This window comes from Heterodontus francisci, chromosome 27, assembly GCF_036365525.1.
Source record: "Heterodontus francisci isolate sHetFra1 chromosome 27, sHetFra1.hap1, whole genome shotgun sequence".
In the NCBI taxonomy this organism is placed as follows: domain Eukaryota; kingdom Metazoa; phylum Chordata; class Chondrichthyes; order Heterodontiformes; family Heterodontidae; genus Heterodontus; species Heterodontus francisci.
In genome coordinates, this window is record NC_090397.1 from 8160873 (window position 1) to 8183993 (window position 23121).

The window sequence follows — 23121 nt, forward strand, 5'->3', positions numbered from 1 at the left end:
GAATTGCATAACTAGGGCTGTAGTTAGGGCTTTAAACTAAATCGTAGGGGGGAGTGTTCAGTTGCATGGAAAAACAGGAAGTTAAAGGAGAAAGTAGGAGTGCAGGTTAGTGGTGAGGCTGATTGTTACCAAACTGCAAGAAGTATGCTGGTTAAACCAGAAGAGAGAAATAATACAGGCGAATAAAGCATCAGTGCTGAGGGGCAGGTTAGCGGGTATAGCCCAAATAAGAGTTCTATATACAAATGCACGGAGTGTAAGGAATAAACTAGATGAGCTGCAGGCGCAAATTCAAATGGAAGACTATGGTGTGGTGGCCATTGCGGAGAAGTGGCTGCAGGATGGTCGGGACTGGGAACTAAATATTCCTGGTTATAAAGTTTACAGAAGGGACAGGGAAAATGGCAGAGGGGGTGGAGTAGCCTTACTGATTATATCCTCCCTCACCAATGAGGTGATATTATTTCTAATGAGGGGAAAGCATCCAGTGTAGACCTTATGGGTGGAATTGAGGAACAGAAAAGGATCTGAAACTGTAATAGGTGTTGTGTATAGACCCCCTGGTAGCAGTTCTGAGGTGTTAGATTGTATAAGTGCACAAATTAGGCAAGAGTGTAACAAAGGCAGAGTAGTATTAATGGGGGATTTTAACTTATACATAGATTGGGAGAGGCAAACTAGCACCTGTCAGAAAGATAGTGAATTTCTGGAATGTGTCCGGGATAGTTTCCTACAGCAATATGTCCTAGATGTAACAAGGGGACAGGCAATATTAGATTTAGTTAGGAGTAATGAGCCAAATTTAATTAGTAGCCTAACAGTGCGTGAACATTTATCAAATAGTGATCACAACATGATCGAATTCAAGATAGTGTTTGAAAGTGAAAAGCACGAATCAGCTACTAGAATTTTAGACTTGGGTAAGGTTGACTTTACCGGGATGAGACAGAGACTGTCCACGGTAAACTGGGTAGATCTGTTAATGGGTCAAACGACTGAAGAACCGTGGAGAATATTTAAAGAAACATTTCATGAAATACAGAGTGAGTAAATCCCTGAGAGGAGAAAGCTCCACTTCACAGAAAAAACAGCCATGGACAACTAAAGAGATTAGGGATAGCATAAAACAAAAAGAAAGGGCTTGCAAAAATGCAAAACGCAGCACAGATCCGGCCGAATGGGATCGATACACAGATCAGCAAAGGGTCACAAAGCAGCTTATAAGAGCTACTAAAAGAGATTATGAAAGGAAATTTGCAAGGGACATCAAAATCAATAAGAAGAAATTTTATAGTTAAATAAAGGGAAAGCGGGTGGTCTAGAGCAATGTAGGCCCACTAAAAGCTGAAAATGGAGATATTGTCATTGATAATGGGGAAATGGCAGACATGTTGAACAATTACTTTGCCTCAGTCTTTACAGTTGAAAAGGAGGATAACTTGCCGGAAGTCCCGAAAAAAGTAATAGCCGATAGGGGACAGGGACTTAATACAATTAATGTATGTAAAACATCAGTAACAAGGAAATTAATGGAACTAAAGAGTGAGAAATCCCCAGGACCTGGTGGTTTCCATCCGAGGGTGTTAAAGGAAGTAGGGGAGCACATTGTCGATGCCCTAACTATAGTCTTTCAGAGTTCCCTAAATTCAGGAGTGATCCCTCTGGATTGGAAAGTTGCACATGTCACTCCACTTTTTAAGAAGGGTGTAAGGGGGAACTAAGGAAATTACAGACCAGTGGAGTCTATAATCAAGGATAGGGTGAATGAACACTGAGAAAAATTTCTGTTAATCAGGGACAGCCAGCATGGATTCATGACAGGAAAGTCATGTCTGACAAATCTCATTGACTTTTTTGGAGGTGACTAAGGTAGTGGACAGAGGAATGTCTATGGATGTTATTTATCTGGACTTCCAGAAGGCATTTGATAAAGTCCCACATAAGAGACTGTTAACTAAGGTAGAAGCCCATGGAGTTGAGGGCAAATTATTGACATGGTTAGGAAGTTGGTTGAGTGGTAGGCGACAGAGAGTGGGGATAATGGGTAAGTACTCCGATTGGCAGGATGTGACTAGTGGTGTCCCACAGGGATCTGTGTTGGGGCCTCAATTATTCACATTATTCATTAACGATTTGGGTGATGGCATAGTAAGTCATATATCCAAATTTGCTGATGATACAAAGTTAGGCAGCATTGTAGACAGTCTAGATGATAGCATAAAATTGCAAGGAGATACTGACAGACTAGGTGAGTGGGCAAAACTGTAGCAGATGGATTTCAATGCGGGCAAGTGAGAGGTTATCCATTTTGGACCAAAAAAGGATAGAGCAGGATACTTTCTAAATGGGAAGAGGTTAAGTACAGTGGATGTCCAAAGAGACTTGGGGGTTCAGGTGCATAGATCTTTAAAATGCCACGAGCAAGTGCAGAAAATAATCAAAAAGGCTACTGGAATGCTAGCCTTTATATCTAGAGGATTGGAGTATAAAGACACAGAGGTTATGCTGCGGCTGTAAAAACCCTGGTTAGACCCCACTTGGAGTACTGTGAGCAGTTCTGGGCACCTTAGGAAGGATATATTGGCCTTGGAGGGAGTGAACATAGGTTTACAAGAATGATACCTGGACTACAGGGGTGAAGTTAAGAGGAGAGATTACACAAATTAGGCCTGTTTTCGCTAGAATTTAGAAGGTTAAGGGGTGATCTGATCGAAGTCGTCAAGATATTAACAGGAAAAGACAAGCTAGATAAAGATAAACTATTTCCTCTGGTTGGAGATTCTAAAACTGGAGGGCATAGTCTAAAAATTAGGACCAGATCATTCAGGAGACATGTTAGGAAGCACTTCTTCATGCAAAGCGTGGTAGAGGTTTGGAACTCTCTGCCACAAACAGCAGTTGAAGCTAGAACAGTTGTTAATTTTAACTCTGAGATAGATAGATTTTTGTTCAGCAAAGATATTTTATTTTTATTTATTTATTTTTATTTAGAGATACAGCACTGAAACAGGCCCTTCGGCCCACCGAGTCTGTGCCGACCATCAACCACCCATTTATTCTAATCCTACACTAATCCCATATTCCTACAACATTCCCACCTGTCCCTATATTCCCCTACCACCTACCTATACTAGGGGCAATTTATAATGGCCAATTTACCTATCAACCTGCAAGTCTTTGGTGGGGGGAAGAAACCGGAGCACCCGGCGAAAACCCACACAGACACAGGGAGAACTTGCAAACTCCACACAGGCAGTACCCAGAATTGAACCCGGGTTGCTGGAGCTGTGAGGCTGCAGTGCTAACCACTGCGCCACTGTGCCGCCCATATTAAGGGTTATGTGCCAAATGCAGGTATATGGAGTTAGACCGCGGATCAGCCATGATCTCATTGAATGGCAGGACAGGCTAGAGGGGCTGAATGGCCTACTCCTGTTCCTATCTTCCTATGTTCCGATGTTCCCATTATCTGTGATAAGCTGCCCAACCTTTTCACTTGCTCCAGGACTTGTCTGTTTACTTAAATTTTCACTTCAGAGGTTAGGTCCCTGCTTATTACCATTGTCTTGGTTTTCTTCACGTTCATTCTTAATTCATATTCCACACTCCTTGCATTCACTTTGTTCACAATTTCCTGTAGGGAGGCTTCTGACTCTGCAATCAATGCAGTATCATCTGCGTATCTCAAGTTGTGAATGCTCAACCCACCAATATTGCAACCTGGTAGATGTTCTCTGTCTCTGAAGATAGTTTCAGTGTATAGGTTGAACAGTCTTGGGGACATAACACAACCCTGATGCACTCCTCGTTTGATTGGGAAACTGTCTGACAAGCCACTATCAAGTCTCATCACCGCTGTTTACTTCCAATATAGATTCTGAATTATCCTTTTTATAATTTCTGTCAATTTCTAGTTTGTTTAAGCACTCCATTATTTTCTGATGGTAGACTCTATCAAATGCCTTCTCATAGTCTATATAAAGCCTATATGCACAGGTTTTTGTACTTCCAGATATCTTTCGACCACTAGTCTCATTAAAGATGCCTTCTCTTGTTCCTTTCTTTAGTCTGAATCCTGACTAGCTATCCTCTATCTCTGCTTCTGTAGATTGGTCATTTCTTCCCAAAATGATTATAAATCATTTTCATTACATGGCTCATAAGGCTTATTGTCCTGTGCTCTGAACACTTCAGGGCTTTTAGTTTCTTTGTGAGCTTAATGAATACTGACTGCATAAGATCCACAGGTATGAATCCTGTTTTGTAAATTTTGTTGCAGAGGTCTGTCAGTTTCCCAATGCTAACATTCAAGGCTTTCAGGCATTCTGTTGGTATTGGATCGATTCCAGGTGCTTTCTTTGCTTTCATCTTTTTGATTGCTGCACTGACTTCAACCTTCTACTATCTCTGGTCCTTCTCTTCCCTCAGGTGGTACCAATTAACCTCAGTCTTCATTGTCTTACAGCTCACTAATGTACTCCATTCATCTTTCTCTACCCTTTCTTTTTCAAAGAGAAGTTCACCGTTGCTCCTTATACAGCCACTATTTTTGGCTATTTTCTTCTTGTCTGTCAGTGCTTTAACTTTCTCATGCAATGTTCTCATCTTATGCCTTTTCTCCTGTTCGTCTATTTCCTTGCAACGATCTTCATACCACCTTTCCTTGGCCACCCTGCATGCTTTTCTTATCTGCCTTTCTGTTTTGTTGTATTTTTCTTTATTCTTATTCTGTCTCCTTTTCTCCATATCTAGTATTTCTTCAATCATCCACTCTTGATGTTTCCTCCTCTCTTTCTTAGGGACTGTCTCAGTTGCTGCATATTTCATGCTCTGTTTCATGCTTTCCCAGTGCCTTTCTGTTGTTTCCTCCTCACTAAGATCTTGCACTGTCCCTTACTGAAGTAAAGCTTCATATTTGATCGTAACTGCCACAGCATACTTCTTCATCCTCTCTCAATCTGTCTAAGTTGGCTTGATCTTTCATGGGATTCCTTTTTTGGGATTTACAGCCTGATCATCTTCGTTACAAGCAGGCAGTGATCTGATTTGATGTGTGCACCTGGGTAATTGAAGGCATTCTTGTATCTTTCATTGATCATCAGAAAATCTATTTGATTACTGTGAACATCTCCTGGACTCTTCCAGGTGTACAGTCATCTTGGGTGTTGTTTGAAGAGTGTATTCAAGATGGCCAAATAGTTTTCCTCACAAAACTGTATCAGGCATTCACCTCTGCTGTTCATCGTTCCTAGTCCATAAGCTGCTAACAGACTTCCATGCTTCTCTCTGCCAACTTTTGCATTCAAATCGCACATGCCTATCAAAATGTCTCCACTCCTCACATTTGCACCTCTTCATAGAATATTTCCACTTCTTCATCACAGCAATCCTGTGTGGGCCCATACAGTTGTAAACACACAATGTTTGATGGTTTCCTTTTAAATTTTGCTCTAACCACTCTCTCTGATATTGGCCAATACCCCTGCATTGTTCTTGCTACCTTCTTTGTCATCATTATTCCAACCCAGTTCTTATGTTCTCTACCACCCAAGAAGATCATACCTGCTTACCTTTGTCTATTTTCCCAGATTCCTTCTGCCAATCCTAAAATGCCGATCTTGAGTCTTAACACCTCTTTCATGCAGTTGTCTATTTTACCACTCTAGTCGAGTGTCCTCACATTCCAAGTTCCAATTTTCAAGAGTTCTTCTCTGGGTTTGAGCGTAGCATCATCAGATGGTAGCCTTTCTTCCTCGTCATTCACCTGGCTATTCCTATTTCTTAGCAAGTCCTCTTCTTCCCTGTTCCTTTTTGCATTAGACATCTCCGCAGGGGGCCCAGGTCTGCCTATAAAGGGTTGACAGTGGATAGGCAATGGCTAGTATTTAAAGAGAGCATGGATGAATTACAACAATTGTTCATTCCTGTCTGGCGCAAAAATAAAACAGGAAGGGTTGCTCAACCGTGGCTTACAAAAGAAATTAGGGATAGTATTAGATCCAAGGAGGAGAAATATAAAATGGCCAGAACAAGCAGCAAACCTGAGGATTGGGAGCAGTTTAGAATTCAGCAAAGGAGGACAAAGGGATTGATTAAGAAGGGGAAAATAGAATATGAGAGTAAGCTTGCAGAGAACATAAAAGCTGACTGTAAAAGCTTCTATAGATATGTGAAGAGAAAAAGATTAGTGAAGACAAATGTGGGTCCCTTACAGTCAGAAACAGGGGAATTTATAATGGGGAACAAAGAAATGGCAGACCAATTAAATACATACATTGGTTCAGCCTTCACCAAGGAGAACATAAATTAACTCCCAGAAATGCTGGGGAACATAGGGTCCAGTGAGAAGGACGAACTATATGAAATCAGTATTAGTAGGGAAATGATGTTAGGGAAATTGACAGGATTGAAGGCCGATGAATCCCCAGGGCCTGATCATCTACACCCCAGAGTACTTAAGGAAGTAGCCCTTGAAATAGTAGATGCATTGCTGGTCATTTTTCACAATTCTATAGACTCTGGAACAGTTCCAATGGTGTGGAGGGTAGCTAATGTAACCCCACTATTTAAAAAAGGAGGCAGAGAGAAAACAGGGAATAAAAGACCGGTTGGCCTGACATCAGTAGTGGGGAAAATGCTAGAGTCCAGTATAAAAGATGTAATAGCAAACCAGTTGGAAAACTATGACATGATTGGACAAAGTCAACATGGATTTACGAAAGGGAAATCATGCTTGACAAATCTACTGGAATTCTTTAAGGATGTAACCAGTAGATAGATTCAGGTTGAGTGAGTGGGCAAGTACATGGCAGATGCAGTGTAATGTGGATAAATGTGAGGTTATCCACTTTGGTGGCAAAAATAGAAAGGCAGATTATTATCTGAACGGCAATAGATTGGGAAAGGGGGAGTGAGACCTGGGTGTCCTTATGCACCAGTTGCTGAAAGTAAGCATGCAGATGCAACAGGCAGTTAAGAAGGCAAATGGTATGTTGACCTTCATAGCGAGAGGATTCGAGTCCAGGAGCAAGGATGTCTTGCTGCAATTATACGAGGTCTTGAGACCACATCTGGAGTATTGTGTGCAGTTTTGGTCTCCTTATCTGAGGAAGGATGTTCTTGTTGTGGAGGGATTGCAGCGAAGGTTCACCAGACTGATTCCTGGGATGGCAGGACTGAAGTATGAAGAGAGATTGGGTCGATTAGGCTTGTATTCACTAGAGTTTAGAAAAATGAAAGGGAATCTCATTAGAAACCCACAAAATTCTAACAGGACTGGACAGACTAGATGCAGGAAGGATGTTCCCGATGGCGGGGGAGTCCAAGACAAGGGGTCACAATCTAAGGATAAGGGGTAAGCCATTTAGGACTGAGATGAGGAGGGATTTCTTCACCCAGAGTGTGGTGAATTCTCTACCACAGAAAGCAGTTAAAGCTAAATCATTAAATATATTCAAGAAAGAGTTAGATATAGTTCTTGGGGCTAAAGGAATCAAGGGATACGGAGAGAAAGCGGCATTAGGGTACTGAGTTTGAACGATCAGCCATGATCATATTGAATGGCGGAGCAGGCTCGTAGGGCCAAATGGCCTGCTCCTATTTTCTATGTTTCTATATCACTACCACTGTTTAAACCACATCAAGTATTCACCCATAGTTAGTCACGTGGTGAGTACCCTGACTCTTCCAAAGTGACAGGCCATTTGTTCCTAAGTGTCATGACTCTGCCCTAGATGTGTCACACATTTTGCTGTTGCGCCTTCTGAGCCATTGACTCTGAATACTGAGTTCTTCTGCCTCAGCTGCTGGTCCAGGCTTCGTGCACTTGAAAAGGTTAACGCCCCTTGTACAGCATCTTGTGAAGCTGCTGTTCCCCCTCACTTAGTCTAGCATGCCAGCCGAGGCGAGGTCCCAGGGTGTGCCCACTGGTGTGCACTACCAGCTCCTTGGAGACATAAGTAAGAGTTGCATAGCAGTGGACCACTGCTCCTTGTCCACACCCTTGCTGTCATGGATGTGCAGCTGACAAGGGTACAAAGGGACTACACCATACACCCGTACTACACCTTACACTCTGCTCCTCTAACCCCTTTAAAAATGTACCCTTTATTTTATATTGCCTCTCCTTGTACTTCCTACCAAAATGAATCACTTCACACCTCTCTGAATTAAATTTCATCTGCCATTTTTCTGTCCATTCCATCAGCCTAAGTCCTCATGAGGTTTATCACTCCTCATAGTTTACAGTACTTTCAAGTTTTGTGTCATGCACAAATTTTAAAATTGTGCCCTTTACGCCAAAGTCTAGGTCATTAATAACGATCAAGAAAAGCAGTGGTCCCAACACCAACCCCTGGGCCGTCTCCTCCGCCAGTCCAAAAAATAACCATTCACAACTACTGTTTCCTTTCACTCAGCCCACTTTGAATCCATGCTGCCACTGCCCCTTTTATACCATGGGCTTTAACTTTTCTGGCAACCCTGTTGTGTGGCACTTCAGCAAATGCCTTTTAGAAATCCATGTACACTACATCAACCGCATTACCCTCATCAACTTTCTCTGTTAACTGAAGCAAGTTAGTTAAACACTGTTTCCCCTTCACAAATCCATGCTGGCTTTCATTAATCCACATTTGTCCAAATGACTGTTAATTTTGTCCCGAATTATTGTTTCTAAAAGCTATTCCACAACCAAGGTTAAACAGACTAGCCTGTAGTTGCTGCACTTGTCCTTACACCCTTTTTTGAACAAGGGTCTAACATTTGCAATTCTCCAGTCCTCTGACATCACCCCCATACCTATGAAGAATTAGAAGGTTGTGGCCAGTGCCTCCACAATTTGCACCCTTCCCATGTATCCTTGGATGCATCTCATCTGGCCCTGGTGACTTAGCAACTTTAAGCACAGCCAGACTATCCAATACCTCCTCTTTATCAATTTTTAGCCCATCCATTGTCTCAACTGCCTCCTCTTTCACTATGAATTGGGCAGCATCATTTTCCTTGGTAAAGAAAGATGCAAAGTTCTCATTTAGTATCTCAGTCATGCTCCCGCATTCATGCATAAATCCCCTTTTTAGTCCCTCATCGGCCCCACTCCTCCTTTTACTACATTTTTACTATTTATATGCCTATACAAGACTTTTGGATTCCCTTTTATGTTAGTTGCTTGTCTCTTCTCACATTCTGTCTTTGCTTCTCATTTCTTGTTCACTTCCCCTCTGAACTTGCTATATTCAGCTTGGTTCTCAACCGTATTATCCACCTGGCATTTGTTATGTGTGCCCTTTTTCTGTCTAGATTTACTCTGTATCATTGTCATATCCAGGAAGCTCTGGTTTGTTTGCCCTACCTTTCCCCCTTTTGGGAATGTACCTCGACTGTACCCAAACTATCTCTTTTTTTTTTTAGAGATACAGCACTGAAACAGGCCCTTCGGCCCACCGAGTCTGTGCCGACCATCAACCACCCATTTATACTAATCCTATACTAATTCCATATTCCTACCACATCCCCACCAGTCCCTATATTTCCCTACCACCTACCTATCCTAGGGGTAATTTATAATGGCCAATTTACCCATCAACCTGCAAGTCTTTGGCATGTGGGAGGAAGCCGGAGCACCCGGAGGAAACCCACGCAGACACAGGGAGAACTTGCAAACTCCACACAGGCAGTACCCAGAATTGAAACCGGGTCGCTGGAGCTGTGAGGCTGCGGTGCTAACCACTGCGCCACTGTGCCGCCCCGCAGCCAATTGTTTCATTACTGTTTTGCCAGCCAATCTTGAGTCCCAATTTAGTGGTCCAGATCTGTTCTCACCCCATTGAAGTTGGCCCTCCCCCAATTAATTATTTTATTCTGGATTACTCCTTGTCCTTTTCCATAGCTAACCTAAACCTTCTTATACCATGATCATTATCCCCTTATTGTTCCCTGACATACACTTGATCCACTTAGAATCATAGAAAGTTTACACACAGAAAGAGGCCACTTGACTCATCATGTCTGTGCTGGCTGGAAGAAGAGCCACCCAGCCTAATCCCACCTTCCAGCATTTGGTCCATAGCCCTCTAATCTTTCTACCAATCACTTTAAATCTATGCCCCCGAGTCACTGACCTTCCTGATAATGTAAATAGGCCCTTCACATCCACGCGATCCAGGCCCCTCACAATTTTGTATATTTCAATCAAATCTCCCCTCAGCCTTCTCTGTTCCAAGGAAAACAACTCCAGCCTATCCAATCTTCCCTAATAGCTGCATTTTTCTAGTGCCAGCAACATCCTCGTAAATCTCCTCTGTACCCTCTCTAGTGCAATTACATCCTTTCTGTAATGAGGTGACCAGAACTGCACACAGTACTCAAGTTGTGGCCTAACCAGTGATTTATACAGTTCCAGCATAACCTCCCTGCTCTTGTATTCTGTACCTTGGGTAATAAAGGAAAGGATTCCACATGCCTTCTTAACCAACTTATCAACCTGTCCTTCTACCTTCAGGGATCTGTGGACATTCACTCCAAGGTCCCTCACTTCCTATACACTTCTCAGTATTTTCCCATTAATCGTGTATTCCTTTGACTTGTTGACCTCACAAATCATGCGCAGATGATCACGGAGGTCATCAGTGCCTGTGAACATTTGCCAGCTTTCCAGTATGAATGCACGCGCTGATGTCACCACACAATGACGTCCTCACCCCTCAAAAGCCGCAATCGCCACCTCCATTCCCCCGAATAGTACCCCACTCCCTCCTGCCATCCCTGATTCAATCGCTGCTTTTATTTTCCTGTTCCTGACTACTCTTACGTTCATTCTTCTACCATCCCTACAGGCAGTGTGTTCCAGATTCCAACCACCCTCTAGGTGAAAATTCTTTTTCCTCAAATCACCTCCAAACCTCCTGCCCCTGGTTATTGACACCTCCGCTATCTATGCCCCTCAAAATTTTGTATACCTCAACCAGGTTCCCCTCGGCCTTCTCTGCTCTAAGGAAAACAACCCTAGCCTATCCAGTCTCTCTTCATAGCTGAAATGCTCCAGCCCACGCAACATCTGGTGAATCTCCTCTGCACCCTCTCCAGTGCAATCGCATCCCTCCTATAGAGTGGTGACCAGAACTGTACACTGTACTCCAGCTGTGGCCTAACTAGCGTTTTATACAGTTCCATCATAGCATCCCTGCTCTTATAGTCTATGCCTCGGCTAATAAAGGCAAGTATCCCATATGCCTTCATGCCAGTAAGCCAGTTTTGGATCCAATTTGCCAAATTGCCCTGGATCCCATGGGCTCTTACTTTCTTAACCAATCTCCCATGCGGGACCTTATCGAAAGCCTTACTGAAGGTCCATGTAGATACATCAACTGCTTTACCCTCATCTACACATCTAGTCACCTCCTTGAAAAAATCAATCAAATTTGTTAGACATGATCTCCCCTTGACAAAGCCATGCTGACTATCCTTGATTAATTCCTGCCTCTCCAAGTGGAGATTAACCCTGTCCCTCAGAATTTTTTCCAATAGTTTCCCTACCACTGATGTAAGAGCATACCTGGTTTATCCCTGCTACCCTTCTTGAATAATGATACCACATTCGCTGTCCTCCAGTCCTCTGGCACTTCTCCTGTGGCCAGAGAGGATTTGAAAATTTGTGTCAGAGCCCCTGCAATCTCCTCCCTTGCCTCACATAGCAGCATATCCACATTTTTTTTTTAAGTGCGATGAGGGTTTCTGCCTCTATCACCTTCCAGTGAGCTCCAGATGCCCACTGCTGTATGGTTGAAAACAGTCTCCTAAACTCCCCACTAATCCATCAGACAGTTACTTCAAATCTATGCCCCCTGCTTTTTGACACCTCTGCTAAGGGAAACAGCTCCTTCTGCACTTTCTCATAGCATTTTAAAGATCAATGCACCTGAACCCCCAAGTCTCTTTGGACATCCACTGTACTTAACCTCTTCCCATTTAGAAAGTACCCTGCTCTATCCTTTTTTGGTCCAAAATGGATAACCTCTCACTTGCCCGCATTGAAATCCATCTGCTACAGTTTTGCCCACTCACCTAGTCTGTCAGTATCTCCTTGCAATTTTATGCTATCATCTAGACTGTCTACAATGCCTAACTTTGTATCATCAGCAAATTTGGATATATGACTTAGTATGCCATAATCCAAGTCGTTAGTGAATAATGTGAATAATTGAGGCCCCAACACAGATCCCTGTGGGACACCACTAGTCACATCCTACCAATCGGAGTACTTGCCCATTATCCCCACTCTCTGTCGCCTACCACTCAACCAACTTCCTAACCATGTCAATAATTTGCCCTCAACTCCATGAGCTTCTACCTTTGTTAACAGTCTCTTATGTGGGACTTTATCAAATGCCTTCTGGAAGTCCAGATAAATAACATCCATAGACATTCCTCTGTCCACTACCTTAGTCATCTCTTCAAAAAATTCAATGAGATTTGTCAGGCATGACCTTCCCGTCATGAATCCATGCTGGCTGTCCCTGATTAACTGAAATTTTTCTAGGTGTTCAGTTACTCTATCCTTGATTATAGACTCCAGCAACTTGCCCACCACAGATGTCAGGCTAACTGGTCTGTAATGTCCTTGGTTCCCCCTTTCACCCTTCTTAAAAAGTGGAGTGACATGTGCAACTTTCCAATCCAGAGGGACCACTCCTGAATCTAGGGAACTCTGAAAGACTATAGTTAGGGCATCTACAATGTGTTCCCCTACTTCCTTTAACACCCTCGGATGGAAACTGTCAGGTCCTGTGGATTTCTCACTCTTTAGTTCCATTAATTTCCTTATTACTGATGTTTTACTTACGTTAGTTGTATTAAGTCGGGGCGGCGCAGTGGTTAGCACCGCAACCTCACAGCTCCAGCGACCCAAGTTCAGTTCTGGCTACTGCCTGTGCGGAGTTTGCAATTTTTCCCTGTGACCGCTTGGGTTTCCGCCAGGTGTTCCGGTTTCCTCCCACAGCCAAAGACTTGCAGGTTGATAGGTAAATTGGCCATTGTAAATTGCCCCTAGTGTAGGTAGGTGCTAGGAGAATGGTGGGGATATGATAGGGAATATGTGGTTAACGGAGGATTAATATAAATGGGTGGTTGTTGGTCGGCACAGACTCGGTGGGCCAAAGGGCCTGTTTCAGTGCTGTATCACTATGACTAATACTCTAAAAGAACATAGAACATAAGAAATAGAATCAGCAGTAGACCATACGGCCCTTCGAGCCTTCTCCACCATTCAATACGATCATGGCTGATCCTCGGCCTCAGCTCCACTTCCCCACTGCTTCCCATATCCTTTGAATCCCTGAGAGACCAAAAATCTGTGTATCTCAGCGTTAAATATATTCAATGATGAAGCATCCACAGCCCTCTGAGGTAGACAATTCCAAAGATTCACAATCCTTTGAGTGAAGAATTTTCTCCTCATCTCAGTCTAAAATGATTGGCCCCCTTATCCTGAGAGTGTGCCCTGTGTTCTAGATTCCCCAACTAGGGGAAACAGCCTCTTTGTCTACCCTATCAAGCCCCTTCAGAATGTTGTATGTTTCAATGAGAGCACTTCTCATTTTTCTAAACTCTAGGGAACATAGGCCTAGTCTACTCAATTTCTTCTCAAAGGACAACCCCTCCTCCCAGGAATTAGTCGAGTGAACCTACCTTTCACTACCTCTGAGGGCAGTATATCTTTTCTTGGGTAAGGAGACCAAATCTTTTCAAAATACTCCAGGTGTGGTCTTATCAAGTCCATACACAATTACAGTAATTTGTCTTTACTCTTATACTCCAATCCTTTTGTAATATACCATTTGCTTTCCTAATTGCTTGCTATCTCTGCATGTTAACTTCTTGTGATTCATGCAGAAGAACAACCAGATTCCTCTTCATACCAACATTTCCCAGAGTGTCTCGATTTAAAAAAATATTCAGCTTTTCTATTTTCCTACCAAAGTGAATAACTTAACATTTCTTCATTCTGTTCCATCTGCTACGTTCTTGCCAACTCACTTAACCTGTCTTGCATCCTTTTGCAGCCTCTTTACATTCTCCTCACAGCTTACTTTCCCACCTAACTTTGTATTATCAGCAAACTTGGATTGATTACACTCAATTCCCTCATAAATTTCATTGATATAGATTGTAATACATCTTGGGAGAATATTACACTGCTTAGTCTTTGCATAGCTTTGGATCAGTAATAGGACTTTCACCTCTGACTCTGAAGGTCAGGGGCTCAAGATCCATTCCAGAAATTTGAGCACATTATCTAGGCTGACATTTCAGTGCACTATTGAGGGAGTACTGCATTGTCGAAACTCTCGTCTTTTGGATGAGACGTTAAACCAAGGCCCCGTCTCCCTTCTCAGGTGGATGTAAAACATCCTATGGTACTCTTCGAAGAACAGGTAAGGTCTCTGATTTTCTAGCCAACATTTATCCCTCAGTGAACACCACTGGAAACCAATTATCTGGTCATTTATCCCGGTGTTTCTGTGGGACCTTGTGTACAATTGCTGCTGCATTTCCTATGTTACAACAATGACAATTCAAAACTACTGTGAAGTGCTTTAGGACATCCTGGGATTGTGAAAACCATTTCTTTCAACTACTCAAAACCATGTATGTTTGGTGAAGTCACCTTTTCATTTTGCTAATCATCCCACCAATACTCGAGCAAAGAAATGAAACAGGAGGACAAGATAGAATGGGCAAAGAAAAAGATGCACACAAATGAAGCAAAAGGAGGAGGAACAAAAGAAGGAAAGAGAAACTAGTAAAGGGGGAATAGAGAGAGAAAGACGCTTTGCATACTTAGTCAGTACTCTGAGCTGAAATTCTTCGGTGGGACTTGGCCCAAAGAAGTTTGAGAATTTATAGATAATATTTTGGCAATGTTGATTACCAGGGATGAACATGTTGCTTATTACTATTCTTTATTGCAGGGTACCTATGCAACTGTGTTTAAGGGAAGAAGTAAGCTGACTGACAACCTGGTAGCACTGAAAGAAATCAGGCTGGAGCATGAAGAGGGTGCACCTTGCACAGCAATACGGGAAGGTAAAATAGAATCATAGGAAATAGGAGCAGGAGTAGGTCATGCGGCTCGTCGAGCCTGCTCCGCCATTCAAACAGATCATGGCTGATCATCTACATCTATACCATTTTTCCCCACTATCCTCATATCCCTTGATAGTATTCAGAAATCTATTGATTTCTGTCTTCAACATGCTCAATGATTGAGCTTCTGCAGCTCTCTGGGTAAAGAATTCCACAGATTCACCACTCTGAGTAAAGAAATACCTCCTCATCTCAGTCTTAAACGGCCTCCCCCTTATTCTGAGATTATGTTCCCTGGTTCTAGACTCTCCAGCCAGAGGAAATATCCTATCCACATCTACCCTGTCAAGCCCTGTAAGACTTCTGTAAGTTTCAGTGAGATCACCTCTCATCCTTCAAAACTCTAGAGAATACAGGCCCAGTTTCCTCAATCTCTCCTCCTTAGAGAATCCTGCCATCCCAGGGATTAGTCTGGTGAACCTCCGTTGTACTGCCTATATGGCAAGTATATCCTTCCTTAGATAAGGGGTCCAAAACTGGACACAATACTCCAGGTGCGGTCTCACCAAGGCTTTATACAATTGAAGCAAGACCTCTTTACTCATATATTCAAATCCCCTTGCAATGAAGGCCAGCATACCATTTACCTTCTTAATTGCTTGCTGCACCTGCATACTAGCTTTTAGTGACTCATGAACAAGGACACCCAGGTCTCTTTGGACATCAACACTTCCCAACCTCTCAACATTTAAGAAATACTCTGCCTTTCTGTTTTTTCTACAAAGTGGATAACTTCACACTTATTCACATATTTCATCTGCCATGTTCTTGCCCTTTCACTTAGCCTGTCCAAATCCCCTTGAAACCTCCTTACATCCCCTCCTAGTTTTGTGTCATCCGCTAATTTGGAAATATTACAATTGGTCCCCATATCCAAATCACTTATATAGATTGTGAACAGCTGTGGCCCAAGTACTGATCCTTGCGGTACCCCACTAGTAAAAGCCTGCCATCCTGAGAATGACCCATTTATTCCTACTCTCTGCTTTCTGTCTGTTAACCAATTCTCAATCCATTGCTGTATATTACCCCCAATCCCATGTGCTCTAATTTTGTTAACCTTCTGGGTGGGACCTTATCAAAGACCTTCTGAAAATCCAAATATACCACATCCACTGGTTCTCCTTTATGCTACAAGTAACATCCTCAAAAGAAAACTCCAACAGGTTTGTCAAACATGATTTCCCTTTCACAAATCCATATCATTTTCCAAGCATCCAGTTATCTTGTCCTATATAACAGCTCCTAACATTTTCCCTACTACTGGCATCAAACTAACAGGTCTTTAGTTCTTCATTTTCTCTCTACAGACCCATTGTCCCATTGTACATTGTGCCATTACGATTTAACAAATGTTATGTATTCTTGCACAACTAACAATATATGCAGGATGTTTTATCAATAAAACCATTATAAACAAATTGTAGATTTCACAAATAAGTTCTGCCATGTTGTATTTATTTCGAAATGCAATACCTATTTCAAATAAAAAAAATTGTATTACGGTGTAATTTATGTTTGTACTAAAAGCACATTTATTAATGGTTTTCTTTGTGTCTCTAGTGTCGTTACTGAAGGACCTGAAGCATGCAAACATAGTCACTTTACATGATATCATTCACACAGAAAAGTCATTGACACTAGTATTTGAATACTTGGTAAGATTTGTTCTCGTACAATTTGGGCTGGTCATTGTTTATATGAAAATTTATTACGAGGAAAAATGAAGGAATCTGATTTCACATTTTGATTTTCTGTATCTTGTAGGACAAGGACTTGAAACAGTACATGGATGACTGTGGAAACATAATGAGCATGCAGAATGTGACGGTGAGGGCTAAAATGAACAAACAGTTGCTCTGAGTCATTTGCTGCATGCAACTGCTGTTAAATTAACCTTATTGCATTACTTTGTAGATATTTTTATTCCAAATTTTACGGGGCTTGGCCTACTGTCACAAACGAAAAGTGTTGCACCGAGACCTGAAACCACAGAACCTGCTGATAAATGAAAGAGGGGAACTGAAGCTTGCTGATTTTGGTATGAAATAATAATTAAATATTACATAGTGGTGATAAGTTTTGTATGTGTTAAGTTCCATAATTCATTCTGCATCATACCTATATTTTCAGTTCTTTTTGATTTTGACTTGTAGTTTTAGTAGAAATAGTTTGCAAACTTTTGTTTGTGGATAAATCTCCGGGCCCAGATGAGATGTATCCCAGGCTGTTATGTGAGGCAAGGGAGGCGATAGCAGGGGCTCTGACACAAATTTTCAAATCCTCTCTGGCCACAGGAGAGGTACTGGAGGACAGCGAATGTGGTACCATCATTCAAGAAGGGTAGCAAGGATAAACCAGGTAATTACAGACCGGTGAGTCCAACATCAGTGGTTGGGAAACTATTGGAAAAAATTCTGAGGGACAGAATTAATCTCCACTTGGAGAGGCAGGGATAGTCAACATGACTTTGTCAGGGGGAGATCGTGTCTAACTAACTTGATTGAATTTTTTGAGGAGGTGACTAGATGTGTAGATGAGGGTAAAGCAGTTGATGTAGTCTACATGGACTTCAGTAAGGCTTTTGATAAGGTCCCACATGGGAGATTGGTTAAGAAGGTAAGAGCCCATGGGATCCAGGGCAATTTGGCAAATTGGATCCAAAATTGGTTTAGTGGCAGGAGGCAGAGGGTGATGGTCGAGGGTTGTTTCTGCGAGTGGAAGCCTGTGACCAGTGCTGTACTGCAGGGATCGGTTCTGGGACCCTTGCTGTTTGCAGTGTATATTAATGATTTAGACGTGGATATAGGAGGTATGATACGAAAATTGGTGGTTTCGTAAATAGTGAGGAAAAAGTCTTAGATTACAGGACGATATAGATGGGCTGGTAAGATGGGCAGAGCAGTGGCAAATGGAATTTAATTCTGAGAAGTATGAGGTGATGCATTTTGAGAGGACGAACAAGGCAAGGGAATACACAATGGATGGTAGGACCCTAGGAAGTAGAGAAGGTCAGAGGGACCTTGGTGTATTTGTCCATAGATCACTAAAGGCAGCGGTACATGTAGGTAAGGTGGTTAGGAAGGCATTTGGGATACCTGCCTTTATTAACCGAGGCATAGAATATTGGAGCAAGGAGATTATGATGGAGCTGTATCAAACGCTAGTTAGGCCACAGCTGGAGTACTGTGTACAGTTCTGGCCACCACACTATAGGAAGGATGTGATTGCACTGGAGAGGGTGCAGAGGAGATTCACCAGGATGTTGCCTGGGTTGGAGCGTTTCAGCTATGAAGAGAGACTGAAAAGGCTAGGGTTGTTTTCCTTAGAGCAGAGAAGTCTGAGGGGGGACCTGATTGAGGTATACAAAATTATGAGCAGCATTGATAGATTATATAGGAAGAAACTTTTTCCCTTAGCGGAGGGGTCAGTAACCAGGGGGCATAGATTTAAGGTAAGGGGCAGGAAGTTATAGAGGGGATTTGAGGGAAAAGAAATTCACCCAGAGGGTGGTTGGAATCTGGAACGCACTGCCTGAAGAGGTGGTAGAGGCAGGAACTATCATAACATTTAAGAAGTATTTAGATGAGCGCTTGAAACGCCATAGCATACAGGACTACTGGCCAAGTGCTGGAAAATAGGATTAGAATAGGTAGGTGCTTGATGGCTGGCACAAATACGATGGGCTGAAGGGTCTGTTTCTGTGCTGTATGACTCTATTTCGGATGCCCCACTATTTTGATTGTTGCATTCTAAGGCCTACCTTAGTCAGGGCCAACCTGAGTTAATCTCAGCGGCATGGTTGCTGGACAATGCCATGAGCTTGCATCAAAGTTTGCATTGTCTCATGGCTTCTTCCCAGTCACAGGCACCCATGCCTATGTTGCCTTTCATCATCACGACTTTTCCTTGTGTGAAGTATGTTCTTGACATAAGGATCAAGGAATCAGAGGTGCTCATGCCTGTCTCATATTGACAAGAATCTGAAGGATATATGCTGAAATATTATGATTTCTCTGTTATTGGTATAAGTAGTAAGTTCATGAATGGAATTATAGGGGTAAATGATAGCTGGGCAAATTAAATACTGATATAAATTTAATGGGAGCAAAAATGTGTCAAAACTTGCATCAGGGTTCTGATGAAAGTTCATCAACTTAAAACATTAACTCTGTTTTTCTCTCCACAGATGCTGAGTATTTCCAGCATTTTCTGTTATTACTATAGATTTCCAGCATCTGCGGTATTTTGCTTTTGTGAACAAAGCATAGAGTCAGGGATTCTCAGATTGGGACAATGTGGGTTGGTGTGCACCCTATGTACTGGGATCATGGTGATTTTGTTCTCATTTATGCAAATTATATCAGTTTGCTGATGGCATCAAATTATGAGGCATGGGAAACAGTGGGAAGAATGAAAGGGATTATGAGAGGGCATAAGCAGGTTAGCAGAGTGGGTAGTTAGGTTGCAGTTAGAAAAATGTAAAGTAGTCAAGTTTAGAGGAAAAGAACGCTGTAATGAAGTATACCGTAAACATTAAGATTCTCACTCAGCGGAGGGATAGATGCATTAATCTCCAAAGATGGGAACACAGGTAGAAAAGACATAAAAGTTAACGAGAACTTATATTCAATGCCTGTATGTATAAATCTTAATGTTAAAGAAGTGTTAAAATTGGACAAGACAATATTTGGCCACAATTGGAATATTCCATGCTGTTCTGGCATGCCATTATGATAGGAAGGATTGTAGAGGCATGGAAATGATACAGTGGAGATTCAGTATGATACCTGGAATGAATTAATAATTATGAAGAAAAGCTTGAAAAAATAAATCTTGCCTCAGTGAATGGATAAGGTTAAAGGGTGATTTACCAGAAACTTTCTAAATTTTTGACAGGGTAAATAATGCAAGGATTAATTTCAGTGGTTGACAAACTGGTTAACAAAGGGACAGACTCAAAAATCACTAGAAAATATCACTAGAAGAATGAAGGGGCAAAGAATTGTTAAAATATGGAATGCTGTACCACAAATTACTTTGAGGCAGAGACTATTACATCATTTAAATGTGTACCAACTGTGCAACAGCCCCAACAAACAAATTTCTCTGCAGCACCTGTGGAAGAGCCTGTCACTCCAGAATTGGCCTTTATAGCCACTCCAGGCGCTGCTTCACAAACCACTGACCACCTCCAGGCGCGTATCCATTGTCTCTCGAGATAAGGAGGCCCAAAAGAAAAAGAAATGTGTAAGCAAATGGGAGTAGAGTAGCTGCTTCAGTTGAAGAACTAACACCAGAACAGCCATTTTGAGAAAATGTTCCATGTTATGATACCATCCCAAATAAAACGGAGTATCAAGTATGAGCAGAAAAGTTCTTAGCAGCCTTACCTTAAAAGATGCATTGGTCGAACCACATCTTATGTTGGCTGTAGGGTTGGTAAAGCTTTTTGGAACAGTGGAGCAGTAGGTCTCTAGATTCCTTAAATGAGAACTGAAAGTGCTGGAAATACTCAGCTGGTCTGACAGCATCTGTGGAGAGAGAAACAGAGTTACCATTTCAGGTCTGCAACCCTTCAGGACTGGCAAAAGTTAGAAATGTTAGTCTTTGAGCAGGGGGAAGTAGAACAAGAAGGAAGGACTGTGATAAGATGGAGGGGGGAGAGGTTAAATGGCAGATGTCATGGAACGGAATGCAAATGGAGTACTAAATAGTTGTAGCAAAAGACAAAACATGAGTCCAGAGAGAGTGCTAATGGCAGAATAATCAACAGGTCTGTACGAAAGCAAGATATATATATATATATATATATATATATATATATATATATATATATATATATTAAAAAAACATAGATTGTAGATTCCTTACTTCATCCAGCATCAGTTAAAATGAATCTAAATTTTGTGTTTGACGCTTAGAGGCTAATGTTCAACAGCAGTACCAGCCGAGTGATTGAAGTGTTCAGCTCCCTGAATAATGCTCAGACAGTTGCATCGACTCCATTGATGTAGCCTTCTGAACTTCCCAAAGCAAATATCTCTCTTTCTAAACTGGCACCAATTCACGTTAGTTCCAATACCAAAATGCTGTCAAATGTGGCTTAGAATATAACTGCAGCCAGTTGGTGCTAGCATTTCTCCAAACTGTTTTTAAAGCAAGTCATTTGAGAAACACCATTCCTAAAGGCTTGTTCGAGCATATGACCCGCTTTATGTAAAAGGTACTTCGTTGGTATTAATTGAAGCTGGAGAATTGTATCGGGTGGTAGTCAACTGCGGTTAGAGGAACTGGATGACATCAAGGTGCCATTCTTGTTGTTCAACAGCAGGGGTAAGGGCCTCCTGAGTGGCTGTTTTGTTAAACACAAGCTGATTTTTTTCCCCTACCCCCACCTTTATCCTCAGAAGAGGATGGAGAAATTAAACTAATCTATCTAGCAAAAGATGCCCAAAATTGTGCTGGATGTCAAGTGTGCAATACCAACTCAGTAGAACCATGATAATGAGGAACTGCAGTCCTCTCTGGCTACCGGCATGGTGCAGGAGGACTGAATGTCTGCTAATACTGTGCCGTTGTTTAAAGAGGGAGGAAGGGATAACCCGCTAATTACTGACCAGTCAGCTTAAGTTCTGTGGTGGACAATTTTTTGAATAAAATTCTGAGTGATAGTATAATTCATCATTTAGAAAGGCACAGATTAATCAAGGACAGGCAGCTTGGATTTGTTCAGGAAGGTCGTGTCTAGCTAACTTGATTGAACTTTTTGAGGAGGTAAGCAGGGTCAATGAGGGTGGTGTATTTGATATAGTTTGCATGGATTTTTAGCAAGGTTTTTGACCAGGTTTCACAGGCAGACTGGTCAGAAAATTAAGAGCTCATAGGATCCAAGGAAAAGTGGAAAGTTGGGTCCAAAATGGGCTGAGTGGCAGGAAGCAAATGTTAATGGTGGATGAGTGTTTTTATGACTGGAAGGTTGTTTGCAGTGGGTTCCGCAGGGTTCAGCATTGGATCCCTTAGTTTAGTTTAGTTTAGTTTAGAGATACAGCACTGAAACAGGCCCTTCGGCCCACCGAGTCTGTGCCGACCATCAACCACCCATTTATACTAATCCTACACTAATTCCATATTCCTACCACATCCCCACCTGCCCCTATATTTCCCTACCACCTACCTATACTAGGGGCAATTTATAATGGCCAATTTACCTATCAACCTGCAAGTCGTTGGCATGTGGGAGGAAACCGGAGCACCCGGAGGAAACCCACGCAGACACAGGGAGAACTTGCAAACTCTACACAGGCAGTACCCAGAATTGAACCCGGGTCACTGGAGCTGTGAGGCTGCGGTGCTAACCACTGCTCCACTGTGCCGCCCCTTACTGTTCTTGGTATATATTAATGATTTAGACTTAAATGTAGGGGGAGTATTTAAGAAGTTTGCAGATGATACAAAAATTGGCAGTGTGGTTGATAGTTAGAAAGTAAGCTGTAGGCTACAGGAAGATATCAATGGACTGGTCAGTTGGGGAGAAAAGTTGCAAATGGAATTCAACCTGGACATTTGGGAGGACAAGCAAAGCAAGGGAATGCACAATAAATGGTAGGATACTGAAACGTGTAGAGGAACAGAGGGATCTTGGAATGCATGTCCGCAAATGCCTGAAGGTAGCAGGACAGGTAGATAAGGTGGTTAAGAACGCATATGGGGTACTTTGCTTTATTAGCCGAGGCATAGAATATAAGAGCCAGGAGGTTACGCTAGAACTGTCAAACTGAATTGTCAGACCACAGCTAGAGTACTGCATACAGTTCTGATCATCGCATTACCGGAAGGATGTGATTGCACTAAAGAGGGTACAGAGGAGATTTACGAGGATGTTGCCAGGAATGAAGAATATTAGCTATGAGAAAAGATTGGATAGACTGGATTTGTTTTCTTTGGAACAGAGGGGAGATTTAATTGAGGTGTATA

At 42.2% G+C, this 23121-nt stretch overlaps 1 protein-coding gene across 3 annotated transcripts in view; it reads left to right on the plus strand.

The window, feature by feature from the left end:
- Positions 1-23121, plus strand: part of cdk17 (cyclin dependent kinase 17) — a 324668-nt gene that overhangs the window by 270134 nt on the left and 31413 nt on the right. For all 3 annotated transcript variants that reach the window (XM_068058765.1, XM_068058767.1, XM_068058766.1), the window contains 4 exons: positions 14970-15084; positions 16708-16802; positions 16912-16974; positions 17062-17185. In XM_068058765.1, the coding sequence (XP_067914866.1) occupies positions 14970-15084; positions 16708-16802; positions 16912-16974; positions 17062-17185 (397 nt within the window). The remainder of the gene's footprint in view (positions 1-14969; positions 15085-16707; positions 16803-16911; positions 16975-17061; positions 17186-23121) is intronic.